General features: G+C 46.3%; 1 protein-coding gene across 3 annotated transcripts in view; it reads left to right on the forward strand.

Annotated features, from left to right (window-relative positions):
* Nucleotides 1-3470: 3470 nt before the first annotated feature.
* The window catches only part of RAB11FIP3 (RAB11 family interacting protein 3), a 79961-nt gene continuing 60359 nt past the window's right edge, over nucleotides 3471-23072 (forward strand). The window contains exon 1 of one of the 3 annotated variants that reach the window (XM_061210214.1): nucleotides 3471-4108. In XM_061210214.1, coding sequence (XP_061066197.1) covers nucleotides 3542-4108 — 567 coding nt within the window. In that variant the 5' untranslated portion in view covers nucleotides 3471-3541. The remainder of the gene's footprint in view (nucleotides 4109-23072) is intronic. The other 2 variants (XM_061210212.1, XM_061210213.1) reach the window with 2 other exon arrangements.

The following is a 23072-nucleotide window of genomic DNA, read 5'->3' on the forward strand; positions in this document are numbered from 1 at the left end:
CCTCTCCCCCAGCACTCCCACCCACTATTTGATTTGTGTCCCTTAACTTTTGGAAAGCTTAAATTTTAATGTATTTAACTTTAAGTCATTGTCTTTTTTTTTAATGGTTTGTAATTTTTATTTGAAACTTTCTTGCTCCAAGGTCATAAAGATATTTTTCAATGTCTTCTAAAAGTTTTAAAGTTTTGCTTTTTTTTTTTTTCTTTCCTGGCCACACCTTGTGGCTTGCAGGATCTTAGTTCCCTGACCAGGGATCGAACCTGCACCCTCAGCAGCGTGGAGTCCTAACCACTGGACTGCCAGGGAATTCCCTTGCTTTCCACTTTTATGTCTTTGATCACTCTAATTATTTTTGTATCTGATATGACAGAGGGATCTAGTTGTAAGGTTTCTGTACAGACAACTAGCACCAGCTATAGAAAAGTCCATCTTCCTTATGATTAGCAAAGCCACCAAGGATAAAAATGATGGGTTTGACTACCTAAAATGAAAGATTTATGTCTAATCTTCCCCAACAGGCAGAGTTCATGAAGGGGTCACAGGCAGGGAGAAGATACTTGCAACATCAAAAACATATGAGGGATTTTACCTAAAGAAGAAGTCAGAGAACTCAAAAGAAAAGCAAGTGCTACAATTGGGCAATTCACAGATCCTAGTGGTCAGTAAACACAGTAAGAAACCGCATTAGCATTCAGCTAAATTCAAATAAGACAAGATGAGCTGCCATTTTAAGTTCATCAGAGTAGCAAAAATGTGGGAAATCATATGTAATGTCTACTGTAATTTTGGTGTATTTCCTCCTGGTTTTTAAAAATGTGCATTAAATAAGATAGATTTGTGATCAAATTTAGCCTTGCCTGTCACCTTCCCCTTCCTCCTGTCAGTGGCCAGATCTCACCCAGGTGGTGGAGAGGCCCTATCCCAGGAGAGACATGTGCATTCTTCCACTGAGGCTTCTTGACCTACTTTCCCTTTGCTCCCTTGTCAGGTCCAACAGGGCTGTGCTACACAGCTAAGAATCTGCTGAGTCACCTTGCTGGTCTTCATTTTCCCATCTTTCTCCATAGGTCAAAGGTCACCAGGGAAGAGGGATCAAGGAGACCCATTTGCTTGAGAGTTCCAAAAGGTAAGTGTTTAACCCAGGTACCTTTCAAAAAGAAAGACTCACAGAGGGAGGTTTTCACAGACATTCACTCAGACCCAAAAGCCAAAAACTGTGAGCTGCACCTCATCCTCTCCCTTCCTCTTCTGTGTACCTGTTACATGGCTAAATTAAAATGTGCATGGGGTGGGCGTGGAGGAGCAGGTTAAAATGGCAGCAGGGGCTGCTTCCCTTGAGCTGGTTCATTTCATCTTGAATGTTAGAGATCAAAAATGTCTAAAGGGAGGAATTCCCTGGTGGAGCAGTGGTTGAGAGTCCACCTGCCAATGCAGGGGACACAGGTTTGCTCTCTGGTCCGGGAAGATCCCACATGCCATGGAGCAGCTAAGCCCATGCACCACAACTACTGAGCCTCCGCTCTAGAGCCTGCGAGCCACAGCTACTGAAGCCCACATGCCTGGATCCTGTGCTCCACAACGGGAAGCCACCGCAATGAGAAGCCCACGCACCGTAAGGAAGAGTAGCCTCCGCTTGCCGCAACTAGAGAAAGCCCGTGCGCAGCAACGAAGACCCAACGCAGCCAACAATAAATAAATAAATAAATAAATATATATATATATATATATATATTTAAAAAATGTCTATAGGGGATGCTCGAGGTCCAAACGCCAAGTCCAAGTGCCCAGGAACTTGCTACCTTTAATGTTTCAGGAACAGAGTCTCTTGAAGTGGTCTAAGAAGGAAGGTGCATGCTTTCCATGCTGGGGTTCTGTTTGGGTGCATCAGCCAGCCAAGGAATGCAGATTTTTCATGAACTGGCACAGCAGCAGTAGGAGTGCTGCTTCCTCAGGGCGCAGCCCTCGCCTCATTTGGTTTTACCTCCCCCACATTAATACCCTTATTTAGAAAGGTTGACACATCACTATAACTACCTCTGAAAACTGTATCTGGCCAAAGGCACCAGCCCAATTTCAGATTCTTGCCAAACTGGAGATAATTTATTTTCTTTGAATGCAGTATCTTCCTCATGAAAGCATACAGCTCTTATAAGAAATTGAGAATATAGTTTTTGGGTTGCGGGGCGGTATTCCCTTGCCCTTCTTTTCCCCAATGCCAACCTCACAAAATCTGGTGCCACGTGCCCTGTGATTTTGTCATGGGAGATGAATCAGTTAATTAACACACTGCTCCTCACGGTACACTTGGAAACAGGTTCAGTTTCCTTTGGTTCTTGCCAAAGATGCTTATGAACATACCTAGTGCTGGTGCTTTCCCCGATACATCTCATTACAGGCTCTAAATAGAGCCTGTAATGTTAAGTGCACCTCGCCTGAGGCCTGGCAGCTCACCGGCTCCTATCCAGCATGTCTCCGCTTTCATGCCTGCTTCAAGGTTCCCATGTTGCTGCCTCGCGCCCTGTGTCCCCACTGACGATAGTGACATCTAGAGAAACAGATGTCAGTTGTCAAAGACAGCCGCAGTGCTTGGGAGGCTTGCCTGTACACTGGTGATGAACACTGGATATCCTACGGGGAAAAAAGCCCTTGTCATAGATTTAAAAAAAGGTCTCAGTGTTTGGCCACGCGTTCCTTCGGTCACAAGTTTCATTTTCAGGGCCCTTCCACACTCAGGCGGGGGCTGCTCTTGCTGCCGCAGGTCAACGCCTGGACGTCTCTGCGCGGCGGGCGTCTGCGGAGGGCGCCACTTGCACTTCCCCCGCCCCATTAGGATCGTGTTCGCTGCTTATCAATTTGTGGGAGCGCTTTACACTTGCAGGACTCAGTCCATCCGTCCCGTGCGTGGGTCGATGACGTCACGCCCGGGCCCACAGCCTCCGAGCACACCCGCCTCTTGCTCCCAAACGTCGGTATACGGCCAGGGACAGGAGACACCAAACCGCGCAGCTGCGCCGGCGCCTGCCTTTATAACAAGGCGGCGAGGGGCGGGGCCAGCGTGCAGCGCGACGTGCTGACGTCAGGCCGAACGGGGGGCGGGGCGAGGGCGGTGGCGTGCGCTCCGGTACCTCGGGTGCCTTCTTATCGTCCGCCTAGGCTGCATCCCCCTCAGCGTCCACCTCCGCGTCGTCGTCCTCATCAGGGTCTTCCTCCTCCTCCTCAGGGTCCCCTCATCGGCGTCCCCCTCCTCGGCGTCCTCTCCCCGCCCTCCCCCTCGACTTCCCTCGGCCGCCCGCCGCCGCCATGGGCCCGCGCCCGCCGCGCCGCCGGGCCGAGGACAGCTGAGGCGCGGCGCGAAGATGGGCGAGGGCGTAGCAGGGCCCGAGCGCCAGCCCGAGCAGTCCGGGCGCCCCGCGCGCGCCCGCCCGCGCCGCCGCGGGGATGCCCGCGCCCGCCGCCGCGCCTTGAGCGCCTTTGTCTGCCGCCCGCGCCGCCCGCCGCACCACTGGCCTCGCGGGCCCGCGCCGCGGCTGGGGGCGCGCCCATGAAGATGGACCCGGGCTGGCCGGCCTCCCCAGCGGGCGGCCCGGGCCCCGACCCAGAGCCCGGTGGGCCCGGAGCGCCCGCCGCCCCTGTCCCGCGCCCTGGGTTCGGCCCGCAGGACCTCGCGGCCGGCGCGGATGCTGGGCGAGCTCCGGGGCGGGAGCGGCGGCCGCAGCGCTCGAGCCGGGACCCCGACCCCGACCCGCCGCTGCCGGAACTCGGTCCGCTCTTTTCCTGGACGACGGAGCCGGAGGGTGACGGCCCCCCGCACAGCGCGTCTGTCCGCGCGCAGGACTTCAGCCGCAGCCATCACCTGAGGGGCGAGGTCGACTTCTTTCCTTCCTTCGCGTCCCCCGCGGTGGGCGAGCCGGCCCTGGAGCTGGGTCCCGGGGACCCGGACCGGCCCTCGGACTTTAGCCAGACCCGCCCCCTAACGAGCGAGCCCGCGGGGTGTCCGGAGGACGGCCCCCGCCTCCGAGCCGTATTCGATGCCCTGGACGGGGATGGGGACGGCTTCGTCCGCATCGAAGACTTCGTCCAGTTCGCCACCGTCTACGGGGCAGAACAGGTAACTCGCAGCGTGGCAGCCGGGCCCCGCGCGGTGGTCGCGGAGTGCAGGTCCCGCGTTCTGTTTTGATTCACTTCTGCTCTCACCTCTGGTTCAATTTCGCTGAAGCACCTTTTCCCCCTTTAAAGAGGTTCTATTCCCGGGAGTCAGTTTCTTTCCCTGCCATCCCAAGCCACACAAGCTGATCTTTCCTAAATTGAGAGGAGCTCCTGGCGTGGGGACATGCCCCTAGGCTGCCGGATAAAAGTAGCCCCTGGATAGAGAAGTGACAGCGGTTCCCCCAACTGAGGGCCCAGGTCTGGTTTGGCTGAAGCAATTCACTTCTTCGGTCTGCAAAGGCCAGGCTGCACTTGGACGCTTAAGATCATGTTAATCTATTTTGAACGTAGTTACTTTACTGTGTATGTTTGGCTATGTTTTAGGTAGATTCGTTGTTGGGGAGACAGTGAACGTGCAAAACGGTCATTTCCGTACCTTCTTTGCGGAAGGGAAAGGGATGAACCCCAGCGGGAGGGGAATGAGCCTGAGAGCACAGTGGTGAATACAAACTCTAGCAGAACTCCATCAGGGCCATCTCCACTCTTGTAGGACAGGTGAGGTGCTGGACAGGTGACGGGAATGCACAGGGCAGTGTGGCAGGAGTCCTGTGCAGCTCCCAGGGCTGCGGCAGCTCTGGGAGAAGGTGGGCCTCAAGATCCAGGCCTTCCCCCATCTCAGCACTTATGAAAGTTTATGTGGAGACAGCAGCAAGGCTGTGTATGTTCTGCTGTTAACCCAAATAGACATCAAATAGGTTACTGGTGTTCATTTTTAAATATTTTACTTAGTAGTGGGAAATCACAAAAGGTTGATCTGCTAGTTTCTGTATTTTATTGACTTTTCATACATGTGGGTATTTGTTAAGTGGGTGTTCAGGTACATATGCATGTTTAAGCCAAGAGGTAAAATTGACATCCTGCTGTTTAGAGTGTCTGCCATAACCTTAAGAACCTTTATAAAGGATCTGTGTGCCCCCTGAGTATTCACAGTGTCCATTGAGCTGTCATGTAAAGAACTGGGTCGTCCTGAGTCAGGGCTGCTTGTTGAGTTTTCAGCGTGGTCCTGTCCCTGTGGGCATCCTGAATGTTGGCGTCTAGGTCAGTGTGAGCTCCTGTTTAGCTCTGGGTTGAAGACATTGCTCAGGACAGGTCTTCCATCTCTTAGTGTAATGGGCAGAGAGAGAGATATGTGACTGACAGTTTCCTGTATGGTTAGTATGGATTGTGATTGCTGGTCTAAGTTTTTTTTTTTTTTAATAAATTTTATAATATTTTATTTATTTTTGGCTGCGTTGGGTCTTTGTTGCTGCACGCGGGCTTTCTCTAGTTATGGTGAGCGGGGGCTACTCTTCGTTGCAGTGTGCATGCTTCTCATTGCAGTGGCTTCTCTTGTTGCGGAGCACGGGCTCTAGGCACGCGGGCTTCAGTAGTTGTGGCATGTGGGCTCAGCAGTTGTGGCTCGTGGGCTCTAGAGCACAGGCTCAGTAGTTGTGGCGCACGGGGTTAGTTGCTCCACAGTGTGTGGGATATTCCCGGACCAGGGATTGAACCTGTGTCCCCTGAATTGGCAGGTGGATTCTTAACCACTGCGCCACCAGGGAAGTCCTGGTGTAAGTTTTTTTGATGCTTTTCCTTCTTGCCCCTCGGCTGGAGAGCACCTTGGGTATCCTTGGTTGTTTCTCATTAGTGTGATGTGTCTTCTCTGCAAACATTCCCTTCCTCATTACACCAATCAAGAATGTTAGGAAAGTGTCACATTTGTTTTATTTATTTATTTATTTATTTATTTATTTATTTATTTATTTATTTATTTATTTATTTATTTATTTATTTATTTATTTATTTATGGCTGTGTTGGGTCTTCGTTTCTGTGCGAGGGCTTTCTCTAGTTGCGGCAAGTGGGGGCCACTCTTAATCGCGGTGCGCGGGCCTCTCATTATCGCGGCCTCTCTTGTTGCGGAGCACAGGCTCCAGACGCGCAGGCTCAGTAATTGTGGCTCACGGGCCTAGTTGATCCGCGGCATGTGGTGTCTTCCCAGACCAGGGCTCGAACCCGTGTCCCGTGCATTGGCAGGCAGATTCTCAACCACTGCGCCACCAAGGAAGCCCTATTTGTTTTTCTTTACCATAATCTGACTCTTAATAGAGTGCCTTATAGCTTATATGAGGCTCATTTATGTTTTCACTGGATTATCAACCTTTCTCTGAAGTGGTAGGAGGCAGAAGGGATTCATCCCACTTTACAGGTAAGAAACTGGAGGCCCAAAAAGGTTAAGTTACTTTCCAAGGCCTCACAGATTGTCAGTGCAATAACAGGGACTACACCTAGGTCTTCTGGGCTCATAATGTTTAGGTGGCTCTCAACTTCCTAGGTTTGGTGCCCCTAAATAATCCCACAAAGTTTCATCTTATTGACTTTCATAAAACCATTTTCATTTGAGAACCACCTTTTGTTGTATCATTCTTACTGATCACAGTGGGAAAAAATTTGGGTTGTTATTTGGGGCTGAGCTTTTTCTAAATACAAAGTAGAAATGAGTCAACATTCTTTGCTCTGGTAGCCCCTGGTGGAATTTTAAGTTTGGGGGTAAGGCCAGGATGACTCAGGATTTGGTGGGGATGGGCAAGTGAGGGGGATCTCCTGTGGCATTGCCCCTTCCATCTGCTCTCCCAGACTTCTCAGGAAGAAGCAGTGTTGGATGTGATCTAAGTACCCGACTTGGACAGGCTTCCTGGGATGGTGGAGGAGAGCTCTTGTTTTGGAGCAGATAATTAACAGTGTAGCAAAAGGTTAATTTTTGTGTCTGTGTAAGCTTTGCTAGCCTTTATTATGACTCAGTCTTGCTTTTCCAAGTCCAACTTCAGAATACATTATAGAGGAGCAAAGAGAAGAAGTATTCCTTGATAGTGAAATAATTTAGAGAAAAGTGAAGAATTCTACCTCATGATAAATATTTTTAATTTTTTAAAACGAAAAGTATTGAACATACCTAAGAGTAGAGAGCATAGTCTAGTGAAACACTCTACCTGCCCCCAAGCCATTGCACAGTTTCCGAAGTCTTGGTTCATTTGTGAACTCCCTACTCCCCACCCCCAGATTACTTTTGAAGCGCATACCTGACATATCATTTCACCCATAAATACTTCAGTATATATCTCTAAAAGATAAGAATTCTTTTTTAAACATTTATGATTCTTTTTTAACTGTAGGAACAGTTTGGATAAGCTGGATAACAGCAATAAAGACCGTAAGTTGCTGTACTTTTCCACCTTGAGATTTCAAAATACTGAGTTCATGAGTCTCTTAGGCTGGTCACATTACTGTCCTTGATGATCACAACTCAGCTATCTTGATTATTGTCAAATTTTCAAAGGTAGCACTTTCAGTATCTTTTATGTAATCTGTTTATGAAGGAAGTGTTTTAAATTATTTAAGTGGATTATCTGAATTTTTAATAGAAGCAGTTCCCATTCATAATACAGGCGGCTTTTGTGTCCCTCTTGGCTTTAGCAATGTCATGGTGTATTTGGCTCTCATTACCTCATCTGGTGATAGATCAGGTGTGGTGTAATAGAACACAGTGTTGGCAGGAATTGAAAGGGGAAAGAAGACTACAGCGGAGCTTTCTGGTTGTATTTTCTTGACCAGGAATTTATAGTCAGATGTGCCCAGACACTAGTTCTGAAGTTGCAATAGGTTATCTTTAAGGCCTTGACTGTCTATGAAGATTCCTTGTTGACGTGACCCCTTCGTACTGAGAGGACTGATGCTTTTGTAGTCATCACCAACTTATCATAAAGCAGAAATTGTAAAATAAACTGTGAGAGTATTGTGAGAAAGGATTCATTTCTTTTGGTGTTATTTTTCAAAGGAATTAATTATAATTGTAAAGATTATTTTCACAGTATAACACTCACTTAAGCATTTACATTTTAACAGTCACGGGTCCTTTCCAGAGAGCCCTGCACGTTGGAGCCGTGAATGCCCTTCAGTAACCTTGTGGGCCCTGTCGGTCCTCCTCAGCACTTGCAAAAGGAGGCTGCTGGAGGAGGTGTCAATGCACAGAAGGTCTCTCTGCTTTTCATTCCTTTCCATTCCTCTGCTGGTGGGCAGTTGGAACTCCCTGGGGACGTTTGGCTGCACCTTTTAGTTGCTTCAGTTTCCTTTCCAGTTTCTGTCCTAGTCTTGGGTTTGCGTGTGTGTGTGAGAGAGAATGAGTGTGCGTGCAGGAGCAGGTGCACGTGAGAGCTGGTGGTGTGTGTGTGTCTGGGTCTGTGTGTCGGAGGAATTGCTAAAAGGCAGATGACGTTCCTTTGTGTGCTTGGATCCCAGGCAATTTTGTTAGTGTCTTAAAAAATGCCTTTTTCATAGTATAAAAGTAACACATGCTTATTATTTTTAAAAACTGGAAAATACAGAGTGTTATAAAATATAAAACAAAAAATGACCAATAATCCCACTATCACGAGAAAAGCACCATTAGCATTTTTGTGCATTTCCTTCCAGACTTTTTTGTATACACACACACATAACTGTATAGAAGTACACAATTGAGGTCATATTGGGTAGAAGCTAAATTATTTTTATAGATGTTTATTGTTTATTTTCTATTATTATTTTTAAATGTTTATTTATTTATTTATTTATTTGGCTGTTCCGGGTCTTAGTTGTGTCATGGGGGACCTTCATTGCGGCATGTGGGATCTTTTAGTTGCAGTGTGCAGAATCTTTAGTTGCAGCATGCGAACTGTTAGTTGCGGCATATGGGATCTAGTTCCCTGCCCAGGGATCGAACCTGGGCCCCCTGCACTGGAAGCACAGAGTCTTAGCCACTGGACCATCAGGGAAGTCCCAGATGTTCATTGTTTAAAAAAATAAAAGTAAGTAACACCAGTAAGCAAAATATAAAAATAAGAATCACCTATAATCCACCATCCAGAGATAACTATTTAAGTATTTAATGTGTAAATTAAAATATATGTAATAATGCTTCATTGTCCAAAACTGGTATAATTCCATGTCTGTTGTTTTGAACCTGCTTTTTGACCTGTTTTTTAAAATTGAAGATCTCAGATGTATACATTCGTCCCTCTGTATGGAGGGTAGGATTGGTTTCAGGACTTACCCCCCTTGGATACCAAAATCCATGGATGCTCTAGTTGCTTATACATAATGGTGTGATATTTGCACACCATTATGTTTACAATATTTATAGGTTATATTTTATAACCTATACACATCCTCCCATATACTTTATTATTTTTTGTTCTATAATATTTTTTATTGAAACATTGTTGATTTACAATGTTCTGTTGATTTTTTTGGTTTTGTTTTGTTTTATAATTTTTTCCTCCTATGTGCTTTAAATCATCTTGGTTTTTTTTTTTTTTTTAATTATTATTTATTTATTTATTTGGCTGTGTTGGGTCTTCGTTTCTGTGCGAGGGCTTCCTCTAGTTGCGGCACGCGGGGGCCACTCTTCATCGCAGTGCGTGGGCCTCTCACTATCGTGGCCTCTCTTGTTGCGGAGCACAGGCTCCAGACGCGCAGGCTCAGTAGTTGTGGCTCACGGGCTTAGTTGCTCCGCGGCATGTGGGATCTTCCCAGACCAGGGCTCGAACCCGTGTCCCCTGCATTAGCAGGAAGATTCTCAACCACTGCGCCACCGGGGAAGCCCCTCATCTCTGCTTTACTTATAATATTTAATACAATGTAAATGCTACATAAACAGTTATAAATACAGTGTGAATGTTATGTAAATAGTTGACAGCAGGTGACAAGTTCAAGTTTTGCTTTTTGGAACTTTCTGGAATTTCTTTCCCTCAATTTTTTTTTTTTTTGGCCACTCTGCGCAGCATGTGGGATCTTAGTTCCCCGACCAGGGATTGAACCCATACCCCCTGCAGTGGAAGTGTGGGGTCTTAACTTAACTTCCCTGGACCACCAGGGAAGTCCCCCCAGCTCCAGCCCCCAAAATGTTTTTGATCCTTGGTTGAATCCGTGGATGTGGAACCCACAGATATGGAGGGCCAGCTGTACTTCAATGGAAGCCTAAGGCTTACTTGTCCTCAGGGAGATTCAGAGTCATGTGGGATTATTCCAGTGTAGGATCTAACATTTAGGAAGAATTAAATTCCATGTGGACTACACAGACCACATTGTAAAGGGCACCAAATTAGGGGTTGCTTCCTTTTCAAACACTTATTTCATTTAAATTCTGGGCACAGGATCTAAACATTAATTATAATTGAAATATCAGACAAAAGGGTTAGGCACCCACTGAAGACTGTTTAGGTGGCCATTGAAAGTACTTTTATGATAATTGCAAAGTCTCCAGAGTAGCCTAGATTATCACTTCTGATATAAGTGAATAGTCGTATATAAATTCATTATATGTATACCACGATTTTAACTGGGTAAAAGTTATCCATGTGAAAATAAAAGTCTTAAAGGAAGTATTAAAAATTATTTTTCGGGGCTTCCCTGGTGGCGCAGTGGTTACAAATCTGCCTGCCAGTGCGGGGGACACGGGTTCAAGCCCTGGTCCGGGAAGATCCCACATGCTGCGGAGCAACTAGGCCCGTGCGCCACAACTACTGAGCCTGTGCTTTAGGGCCCGTGAGCCACAACTACTGAGCCCGCGTGCTACAACTACTGAAGCCCATGTGCTGCAACTACTGAAGCTTGCGTGCCTAGAACCCGTGCTCCGTAACAAGAGAGGCCACTGCAATGAGAAGCCCGTGCACCACAAGGAAGAGTAGCCTCCGCTTGCCGCAACTAGAGAAAGCCCGCACGCAGCAACGAAGACCCAGTGCAGCCAAAAATAAATAAATAAAATAAATAAATGTATTTAAAAAAAATATTTTTCGTTGTGTGGGTGCGTGTGGTGGAAATGGGGTGGTTTTATTTGAAGTATTGGCCAAATTTTCTATTATGTTACTCATTTTAATTATTTTGAAAAGTACTGCCTGTACATATACCATAAATTTCAAACAGTATAAAAAGGAATCTAGTAAAAAATTTCATTGTCATCTTTAGAAATAAAAAATGTAAATAAACCCGAAAGACAAAATATTTACATGTTCTACTTTGACTCTGTTAAGGTTTTAGATCAATATACAAAATACATCTCAAGAAACTCAGATTTTCTAGTAAACTTAAAAACTGCATAGAACGTTGAATTAGCATGTTCAGGTGCTTATTGAAGATGGAATTTTAATTTTAATTTTAAAAATTTATTTTATTTATTTTTAAAATGTATTTATTTATTTTTGGCTAAGTTGGGTCTTCGTTGCTGCGCATGGGCTTTCTCTAGTTGTGGCGAGCGGGGGCCACTCCCCGTTGTGGCGCGCAGGCCTCTCATTGCGGTGGCTTCTCTTGATGCGGAGCACAGGCTCTAGGTGCGCGGGCCTCAGTAGCTGTGGCTCACGGGCTCAAGAGCGCAGACTCAGTAGTTGTGGCGCGCAGACTCAGTAGTTGTGGCTCACGGACCCAGTTGCTCCACGGCACGTGGGATCTTCCCAGACCAGGGCTCGAACCCATGTCCCCTGCATTGGCAGGGGGACTCCCAAACACTGCGCCACCAGGGAAGCCCTTTAATTTTTATTGATATTTGGAGAAATGCGTATGAGAAAATGCCTGTAATTCTTGAAGATTGGCATTGAGCTTTCATCAGCATCTAACATAAGTAAGTAAGAACTTCCTGGTGAAAAGAATTGCACTGATTGCATTGGAAGTTTCAAAAGCTTTTGAGATTAGTCGATTAGTGTAAATGGATTCAGTATCATGGTTAGGGAGAAAAAGAAATCTTTTCAGTAGGTACATTTTGTTTTTTCTGTCTAAATATTTAATACTTGTTTTTGGCAAGTTGGTATTACTCTGGTTACCATCTTGTGGTGGTGTGTTTTTCGTAAGTTTCAAAACCAGAGCTAATGTTGAGCCAGTGTCCTGTCTGTGCTGATGGATCAGCTATCCTGGCTCCTTGTCTGTAAACCTCTTGCTGGGCAAGCTGAACCTTGGGCTGAGAGCAGCAAGCCTGGAATGGGTGCTGCCCCCTTTCAGCAGGGACATATTGTGGGCGAGGTGTCCTGGATGGCTGCTCTAAATATGAGACAAACCAGAGGGCCAATAACATTTTAGTATTATTAGCTGTAAGTTACAGGAAGCACTGTCACGATGCATATTAAGTTCTTTTGCATACAGTGTCTGTATGTCTATTATTTGGGATTTCTAAAATCACAGGTATTTTTAGCTATTTTCTTGAAGTCCCAGCTATTTTTTAAAGACCCATGTCTTCAGAAGGATTTAAGGATATATAACTCCTGTAATTCTAGTTTGTTAAATGACCTACTTTGCTTTTTCTTTTGTTGGATAATTTTTAAAAGCATTTACAAAAGTTTTAGAGCCTTCTGTGCCCACAGGTAAACAGTCCTGCTGTAGTCAGAAGTAAGCTTGCCTGTTCATATCCCTCTTCTGAGCTAGGGCTCCATGGTGTTGGGACCTCACCCAGCCTCACCTCATCCATGGTGTGGATGTCAGAGGCTTTCATGATCCATTGTTCTTTTTTATTTCACATACTTTATTCTGATTTTTCTTAAAGTGAGTTTAACCAGCTTAAAGCCTAAAACTCCAGTTATGAATGATGTGGTGGCACCTGTTGGCTGAGTCTGTTGGCAGGTGGTTTATGTGTTTGGACCAGAGGCATTGTTCAGGACTGTAAAGGCCTTTATTGCCATAAATCACTGGGTCAGTAAACAGAACAGTGGCTTAGCATTTTACTGTCACTAGCAATCCAGGGATGTTTTATAAACCTTTTTGTTTAGATTAAGCTTCCTGCCAGTGAACTGATTAATCATATATATTTTAATTTTTTAATTTTGAATTTTTTAATTAAAATTTTTTATTGAAGTATAGTTGATTAACAATGTGTTAATTTCTTCTGTACAGCAAAGTGACTCAGTTTTGTATATGTATTTACATTCTTTTTCATATTCTTTTCAATTATGGTTTGTCACAGGATATTGAATATAGTTCCCTGTGCCGTGCAGTAGGACCTTGTTGCTTATATATTTGTCAAGTTAATTGGTAATTTTGGGCTTCCCTGGTGGCGCAGTGGATAGGAGTCCACCTGCCAATGCAGGGGACATGGGTTCGATCCCTGGTCCGGGAAGATCCCACATGCCGCAGAGCAGCTAGGCCCGTGCACCACAACTACTGAGCCTGCGCTCTAGAGCCCGAATGCCACAACTACCGAAGCCCGCGTGCTTAAAGCCTGTGCTCTGCAACAAGAGAAGCCCCCACTCCCTGCAACTAGAGAAAGCCTGCGTGCAGCAACGAAGACCCAACACAGCCAAAAAAATTTTTTTTTAAACGGTAATTTTTATTTTACTCATAGATTGCTTGAGCCACAATAAAAGTAAATAAAAATTTACACTGATTAGAGAGATTAGCATTTCCTTTGAAAGCCTACTAAAGTACCTTTAAAAACTTCAACCAGTGAGAATATTTTTCTCACTTGACAAACAGATGAGGATGGTTCGAAGGTGTGAGTTGCGGGAGAGATCTGAGCAGAGGATGGCTGGCCTCCTGGCTCTGCCAGAGTTGATGGCTGGCTCTGTGTCAGGTCCATCCTGGACCTCCTGACCACGCCCGCACAGGAGCACAGGTCTTCATCTGGGAGAAGCGGGAAGCACAGCCAGCCCAGGGCACCTCTTTGGCCCCAGTGTTCTGGAGTAGGAGCTCTCAATAAGATTTTTTAAAAACATGTGAATCACAGATAAAAGGCTGATATAAAAACTCTTAAAAGTCAAAAGGAAAAGAGACCAAAGCTGATAGAAAAATGAATAAAAGATATAAAGACATTCCACAGAAGAAGATACACAAATGGCCCTTAAATATATGAAAAGATGCCTAGCTTCACTTATGATAAAAGAAATGCAAATTAAAATCGCTGGGATAACATTTCTCACTCTTGGCATATATGTAAAAGCTTGAACACATTCTTTTGGTGAGGCTTTGGGAAACAGGCATGCTCTCGTATTGCTGTGGGAGTGCAGGGTGGTACCGTCCTCTTGGAGGGGAGCTTGGCAGTATCTGTGTGTGCATTTGCCCTCAACTTCACAGTCCCACTTCCAGTCATTTACCCTGAGGATGTACCTCCCCAGGTGCAAAACACCAGATGCACGGGGTTATTCACTGCAGCATTATTTGTGATATAAAAATGGAAACAACCTAGATGTCCACCCAGGATGAGTGAACCAAGGTACATCAACTTAACTGAGAATTGTGCAGCTGCAAAAATAAAAGAGGAAGATTCCTATGAACTGGTAGAGAGTTATTTCTAAGATGTATTAAGTGAAAAAAAGTATTGATACAAATTAATATGCATACTATGCGGTAGGAAAGAATGGGTGCTTATAGGAGGCCTGCTAGAGTAAACAATGGGGATAGAAAGTAGAATGGTGGGTGCCTGGGGAGGGGGATTAGTGTTTGATAGGTAGAGTTTCAGTTGAGGAAGATGAAAAAGTGCCAGAGATGGATAATCGTGATGGTTGTACAACGGTGTGAATGTACTTAATGCCACAGAGCTGTATACTTAAAAATGGTTAATTTACCCCAGTCTAAAAAAGAAAAAGAGAGAAAAAAAAAAAAAAAAGATCTGAGGTCCAGAACACTGAGTGATGGACTTCAGTCTTCAGTTCAGAGGAGGAGGAACTGACAGGAAGAAGAAGGACCCTCCTGACCCCCAGAGCAGGCTCTTCTCACCTACCCTCTCAGCCTCTAGTCTGATCCTCAACCCGTCCGAGGTTTCCATAGTCAGAGGCTCCAGGACAGGGCCTGACTGAAAAGAAAAAAGGGAGAAAGAATGTGAAATAAGAAAGAAGAGGAAGTAAGAATATGTGTATATTGTAAATCAGGTATACTTCAATAGAAAAAATTTTTGACTATATATATTGCTTCTCTTAGCAAAAAGAAACATAGGAAGGATAGACTAGAAACTAATTAAAATAACTTATCCAAGTAGGTGGGGGCAAGGGGTAAGGGATCTGGATGGGAGTGAAACTTATCCGAGTATGCCTTTTTATATAATTTTGACTTTTTGAACCATGCAGATATTCTGCATATTCAAAAAGTAAAACAACAGTGATAGAAAAAAAGACTAATATTGAATTCAAATAGAAACAGGTGAACCTAGAAGTATATTGAATTAATAACATAACCACATAAGGAAGAGTAATTCCAATCACACACACAGTACTCTGTATTCCTTTAGTGGGATATATTCAGAAGAAAAAAAGAACTACAGAGAAATATACTACAGAGTAGGTTTGTTGTTGATAGATCAGAGTAGTAATTCTGAAGTGACTTTGGCCGTATTTTAGGATGAAATGAGCACATGTACTGGTGTTGGGAACCAGGGTTCTCTGGGAGGAAAGAGATGAAATGTGAAGAAGAGGTGAGGAAGGACCCTGCTGTCTGGTGATTTAAATCGGAGGTATGAGTATGAATACATGATTAACAAACATTCCTAACCCTGTTTTCTGAGAGTGTCTAGGGGCAATAATACCCCAGTAGCACTGAGTACACCTAGTCCCCAGATCTTGGTTGCCAAATACCATTTTCCATTAAAGGGATCAGGGATCCTTGGAGAAATGATGTATTCCAGGTTCTGGGCAGGGAAAATTCAATGTGAGCCTGGATTATCTTGTACCAGAAAGCAAGGAAGTGTTCAAAAATTGATGGGGACGTGTCAAAAAAAAAAAAAAAGAGCAGCTTGAATGGGTTCCTAATGGGCAAATCTGGGGCATTTTGAGCACAAAAAAGAATAACGATCATGGATACGTTGAATTTAAAGTCCATGGCACAGAGAGTAAAAATCACTCATAGTGATACTCCAAAGGGGGTGCATGGGGCTTCTTATAGACAAATGCCAGTTAAGGTAGAAAGTGGGAAAGATTTAGACAATCAGTATTTTGCAACCACCAAGGTAATAATTGATTCAGGCAAGGATCATCAGTGGTTGTCAAAAAACGTGGTTTAAACATTTTGTTGGTGGCAGGGACGGCAGGATACTCACACAGTCTAAAGTATCTTTCCAGTGATGATTGATTACAAAGGGAAAAGATCTCTTTACACTGGAGAAGTCTGGTGGCTTCCGCCTTGAGCACGTGATCAAACTCAGACTCCCCAGTAGTGGACAGACTATGCCCCTCCATGGGATGTAGTGGGAGGGACAACATTCTTGCCAAAAATGTTTGACCTGAGTCAAGTAATGAGGAAAAAATCAGACACATGCTGTAGGGCATCTACAGGACAGCTGCTTGGACTGCTCAAATATGAGTGTTGTGGGACTTCCCTGGTGGTCCAGTGGATAAGACCCTGCGCTCCCAGTGCAGGGGGCCCAGGTTCGATCCCTGGTCGGGGAACTAGATCCCACATACATGCCACACTAAGAAGTCCGCATGCCGCAACTAAAGATCCTGAGTGCTGCAACTAAGACCTGGTGCAGGGCTTCCCTGGTGGCACAGTGGTTAAGAATCCACCTGCCAGTGCAGGGGACACTGGTTCAATCCCTGGTCCGGGAAGATCCTGCATGCCGCGGAGCAACTAAGCCCATATGCCACATCTACTGAGTCTGTGCTCTAGAGCCCGTGAGCCACAACTACTGAAGCCCACGCGCCTAGAGGCCGTGCTCCACAACAAGAGAAGCCACCACAATGAGAAGCCCGCACACAGCACAAAGACCAGTGCAGCCAAAAATAAATAAATAAATAATGACCTGGTGCAGCCTAAATAAATAAATAAATAAATAAATAAATATTTTTAAAACCCGCATATAATAAAATATCAGTGTCGTAAAAAGGGTCGGACACGTAGATTGAAGAAGACTAAAGAATCATGACCACTAAGGCCTGGCCCTTGACTGGATGCTGGATGAAAAGAAAGCAAAACAAAACTACAAAGGCCATTATTGGGATGGTTGGGAAATTTTGAGTATAGATGGAAAACTTGATAATAACAGTGTTAAATTCCTTGTGGGTCATAATACTGTTGTCATTATGTAGGGGGGTCTTGTTCCTAGGAAATACATGCTGGAAGGGTTAGAGAGGTATCAGGACGTCTGTGGTTCACTTTCAGCATTCCCACAGAAAAAGCACGTGTGTGGAAAGAGACTTATAGCAAATGTGGAAAGACGTTAGTCATTGCTGACTCTAGGGGAGGGATGTAGGTGTTTCTTGTGTTCCTCGAACTTTTTCAGTGAGCTTGACGTATTTAAAGATAAAAAGGAAAAATACAATATGGGAAGTTCATTGATGTAATCTACACTACATCTTGTACGGAATGTTAGGTTGTGTGGCTTTTATCAATCTTAAAAACAGCCAACAAAAAGAAACAAAAACTCCTTTATTCCCAAACAAGTGAAAGGAATGTTACACCTATGCACCCAGGTTTTCCTTCTTATTGACTCAGTGCCCCGTCTAGCATTGTTGGTTCATCAAGTGCACAGGGTATGCCATGACCCCTCTCTTTGACACAGGGGTTGAAATGGGAAATTAAAACTCCTCTTAAACTAGGAATAGCTATGTGATAAAACCATATTCTTATTTATCAGGAGATTCTGCTCCCCCAAGGGGCGTGAATATCTTGTTCAGCCCACAGGCTCACTGAGAAGGGAATTTAGAGAGAGCCCCTTTCCTCTCTCTGGTGACAGTACTCAAATGGGATAAACCCATACTTGAACAAATGTGTGAAAGGACCTTAGAAATGCTTAGGGACCTAAAAATAACTTCTTGTTTCAGGGCAACTTCATGTATTTTATGCTTTGTGTTTTGTCATGGAAATGGCTGAGTGCTGCTGTGGAGCGTGTACATACACATACCTTGAGTGTGTATGGCGGGTGTTGCACATTGCGGTCCTGAGGTTCGTTCACTGTGGGTTTTAGGTATCAACAGAGTGCAGCAAAATGGACTTGTGTGGGGTTGGTTTAAGCCACAAAGATCCTGTTGTCACTGCTAGTGATGTAGAAAGCCTTTAAAGATGGTACAGTATATATTGTGACCTTTGGGTGATGGGCAGGAGACTCCTTGTGTATGTAGGTTGTCAATGCCTTAGACCACTGATTCATCAACTTATTGTCTCAGACCCCTGTACATTGTTCAGTGTCGTTGAATACCAAAGAGCCTTTGTTTATGTGAGTTATTTCTGTTGGTCTCTGCTGTATTAGAAAGTAAAACTAAAAACATTTAAAGTATCTTTTTTTTTTTTTTTGCTGTGTGGTGTGGCATGTGGGATCTTACTTCCCCGATCAGGGATCGAACCTGTGCCCCCTGCTTTGGGAGCGTGGAGTCTTAACCACTGGACCACCAGGGAAGTCCCTAAAGTATCTTTTTATTAATTCATTAAAAAATAATCTATCACGTGTTAACATTAATGGCATTTTTTTGAAAAATAACTGCTTTCTAAAATAGTGAGAGGAGTGGCGTTATTTTACATTTTGGCAAGTGTCTTAAATGTCTGGCTTGATTAACGAGAGCTGGTTTCTTTAATATCTGCTTCTGCAAGCAATCTGTTGTGTCATGTAGCCTCTGGAAAACTCCACGGTACATTCGGGAGAAAGTGTGATGAAAGAAGGCAAAGGACGTCTTAGGATGTTATGGAACTAGCGTTGATCTTGCAGACCCCCCTTCCTCAGACACTAGGGTCCCTTGGGGTCCCTGGACCACTGGTTGGTTGAGAACAGCTGTCTTACACTCCTGAAGTGGCTGAGTTGTGGCTTGATCTCACATGTTTACACGCATCCGAATCACCTGTAGATCCCGTAAACACTGGCTGCTGGTCCGCCCCAGAGTGTCTAATTGATCTGGTCTGAGTGGGGCCTGTTTCCTTGGCACAGTTCCTGGCGATGTTGCTGCCCCTGGTCCTGAGGTCATGTTTGGAGAGCCACTGTCCCAGAGAGTTTTGAAAATGTTTGCATCTCTTTAAAGTCCACGCTCCCCAGTCATATTTTAACATCCCTCTTTTCCTCACTGCTGTATTTATCTGGACATTAATTTCACCAGTGTTTACTTGGGGCCCACTCTGCCGGCCCCTCAGGAGGCCTCCGGGCTGCCCTCTGCCCTCTCTGCTTTGTCTGGTAGAAAAGCACAGACAAGAAGCCAGGACCCTGGCAGAGAAGTCTATCCACCTTGGCCCGTTCTTCCTGACGTGTCCCTGCTACTCTCTCACTTCAGCTTGCTACGTGTGTTTGGTAATTACTTTATATTCTTTCTTTCTTTTTTTTTTTAAAATTATTTATTTATTTATGGCTGTGTTGGGTCTTCGTTGCTGCATGCAGGCTTTCTCTAATTGCGGCAAGCGGGGGCTACTCTTTGTTGCGGTGCGCGGGCTTCTTATGGCTTCTCACTGCGGAGCACGAGCTCTAGGCACGTGGGCTTCAGTAGTTGTGGCTCATGGGCTCTAGAACGCAGGCTCAGTATTTGTGGTGCACGGGCTTAGTTGCTCTGCGGCATGTGGGATCTTCCTGGACCAGGGCTCGAACCCATGTCCCCTGCATTGGCAGGTGGATTCTCAACCACTGCACCACCAGGGAAGTCCTATTTTATTTTTTTCTTAATTTATTTACTTGGCTGTGCGGGTGGGCTCCTTAGTTGCTGCAGGCGGGCTCCTTAGTTGCGGTATGCGAACTCTTAGTTGTGGCATGCATGTGGGATCTAGTTCCCCGACCAGGGATCGAACCCAGCCCCCGTGCATTGGGAGCATGGAGTTTTATACACTGCGCCACCAGGGAAGTCCCTACTTATTTTAATTTTACGTTTCCGTTTGATTTTTTGTCACGTGTATAGTTTAAAAAGTCAAATAGTGTACCACACGTCATATGACGAAAGTAGCTGCACTCTCCTGACTGCCACCTCCCGCTCCCAGGCTCCTGGCTGTTTCCTCTATTGGTATTTTCCTCCAATTTTAGGTACTTTCTACTGACTTCTTCCTGTGGAAGGTACGCCCACATATTTCCCTTCCGTCTCTTCCATTCTTTCAACACGGTTAATCCCAGTCTTGGCTAAGTAGGCATTCTGAGTTTGTCTTATTTTGACTGCAGATATTTTTGATGGCTGACCCGTTTAGTGTGCTGTGATTACACTTCCTTTCTAATACAGCCTTTTGCTTTTCCTGGAGTTAGTGATCACATTATGTTTCCCTTTGCTCAGTTTTCTGCATACCTGTCAGTAGTTCTTTCTAGCCTGTCTGCCGGGGTCTGACTGTTCTGCTTGTACCCTGGGGCTCCAGCGGGGCTCACCTCCCACCTCTGGGAGTACCTGTGGTTGCATCTCCTAAGTCGGCCTCCCTGCTGGGGCTTCCTTGTTAGACCCCCTACCAGGCTTTCCTTTTCAGGTACGACGCCCAGTGCTGGGTCGTCCGGCATCCCCTCTGTGCGCTTACATCTCTCTGTTCTCTGCTCTAAGCAACTTCCTGCTTGTCTGTTCCTGTGCATCTTCTGGAACCTTGGGGCCTTGCCTCTGGAGTTGCGTTTTCCTGGACTTCGGGAGGGAGTGGAGAGAAGCTCCCGTGTTCTGCATTTAGCTCCGTTTTGGCCCTTCTCTCTCCTCAGCGTCCCAGACATGCATTTGTCAGGACAGGCTTAGGCATCTGCCTGCAGGCTTTTCTGTCTGCTCCACCGTCATCCTGTGACCCAGGCAGAGCAGGACTTGTCAGTGTCCCCTGGCTGGGAGGACAGGACCAGATGCAGGCTCTGCTACCCCTTTCCATTGTCCCCCAAATGTTATCTGCGGGAAATCTGGGTCAACAGATGATTTGATTTAGCCTTTCTCGTCTGTATTTCACGTGTGTGAAAGTTTTCATATTTTGACAAAATCCACAAACATGAACTTAGATTGTTTAACCTTAGAATATTCCATTACGTTGCTGTGCTGTGATTGGTCAGCATTTATTTTTTCCAGTGTTTCTCTACTAGGAGTAATGCTGCTGTACCCCCAGCCACACGGGTCACTTTTCATGTACCTGAGTTCTAAGCAAGAGCTAATTTTTGTGATGGGGAAATGGAGGTTATTGCCTTGGGCTTGGAGTCGTAGATATATGGAAGAGTTTTACTCAGGCTTTTTTGGCATTTCAGAGCTTTTCTGTGGGAGCCGAAGTAGGTACTAAAGAGAGGAGACAGAAAGCCCTTGGCTGTGCTTCTGGAAATACCTCAGCTGCTCAGCGAGGGCTTCCTGTTACTGGCTCTGAAATGCAGTCCCTGGAGAACGTGCAGGCAGTGCTTCCCGCCCACAGGTCCTTCTCTTCCAGGTTTGCAGGAGCTCAGCCCTGGACGGTGCTGGGAGTGTGACCCCAGGGCGCCGGCACCCACGTGCCAGGGAACTGAGCCCAGGGCACTAGGAGTCCTTTGTGCTGTAGCACGTGGCCTCTGGATGTAGTGTTCTTTCATGTTTGGGGCCCCTATCTTTCCATCTATAAGGTGGATGTTATATGTGTTCAAGGGCACAAAACCGTCAGAGGGACCTGGGTGTGGCTTCAGGCTCGGGCACCTGTCATTCGTTCACTCAGCACCTGTGTGCAATGGCGTCTGTGAGCACCTTCCCCATCCAGGCGGTGCCGTGGGTGCGGGGACGTGGGGACATGGTGGTGAGGAGGGCTGGCCCACTTCCTGCCCTCCTCAGGACGTGGGACAGGTCGTCCCCAGGAGCTGCCAGCTGATACAAGTGCTGCGCAGGAGAAGCAGAGTGTTTGAGGTTGTGTAACAGGGAATCCAGCCTAGTTGGGAATGTTTCCCTCAGGGAAGTCGGTTTGTTCTTGTTTCTTCTTCTTTTTTTTTTTTTTTTTTTTTGAGGTAACTCTTGGGCCTACATACTGAGGCTGAGCGGAATTAGTGAAGCAAAGGGTTGAGAGGAAGAGCGCTCCAGCTGGAGGCACAGCCTGTGGAGAGGCCTGAGTGGGAGGAAAGAGGGCGCTTGAGGGGGACGAGGAGCCGCGGGGGCAGAGGAGGCGCTGGGCCAGGCCTAGCAGGGGATTTGGTCTTTAGTCCCAGGGTGGGTTGAAGGCACCAAGGAGTTTAAGTAGAGAAGGGTCGGAAATGAGACTGACTCTTCCAGAAGATGGTTTGTTTGGAGAGGACAGGGGTGGACGGGGAGACCCGACAGGAGGCCGGTGAAGGGTTCGGCCAAGGCTGGTGACCGCTTGGACTAGGTGGTGCTCAAGGGGATGGAGCGGGGGGAGGCTAGAAGGGACCCCGGGGGGCAGTAATGGTCCCATCCTGTGGCCGAATAGGTGTGGGCGGGACGGAGGGCCTAGGCCTGGGTCTGGGGGGCATTTCCATGGATGTCCAGTGCTCTCTGGCCTGGAGCTCAGAGACCAGTCTGGGCTGGACGTAGAATCTGAGAGGTCAGTATGTAGAAGGACTCAGCAGTACGTAACACAGCCAGGCTCCAAGAATGAAGAAAGTGCGTCCTCTCACACGGGACAAGCCTCCGGCGGGTGACCCTTGACAGCGTCCTGAGATCCTGTCCGTCTGGGCTGCAGCAGCCGGGTCCCTGTGTTTCTGTCTAAGGAACTCTCCCCCAGTCTTCCCAAGGCCCACTGGCCCCCCTCCCCTTTGTTGGCCAGTTTGCTTGTAGGCACTCCCCGGGCTGGTCCCTGCAAGTAGTGTCCCTGGACTGGGAGCAGGGCCCAGAGGCTTGTTAGGGACACAGCATTCACTCTGCAGGGTGAGGCGTGTGAGAACCACTGGTTGACCAGTCAGGACCACTCTGCTGGCGTGGCTCCAGGCAGCCTTGCTTGCTGGGCCTCCCCTGCACTAACAGGCCATTCTTTGCCTCTAGCATTCTCTGTTCCCCTTTCCCCACTTTGCTTTTCCCCTTAGCACTGAACCATCTAGCAAAGTCCATGTTTTACTTATGCTGCTATTTGTCATCTC

This window comes from Eubalaena glacialis, chromosome 13, assembly GCF_028564815.1.
Source record: "Eubalaena glacialis isolate mEubGla1 chromosome 13, mEubGla1.1.hap2.+ XY, whole genome shotgun sequence".
Lineage (NCBI taxonomy): Eukaryota > Metazoa > Chordata > Mammalia > Artiodactyla > Balaenidae > Eubalaena > Eubalaena glacialis.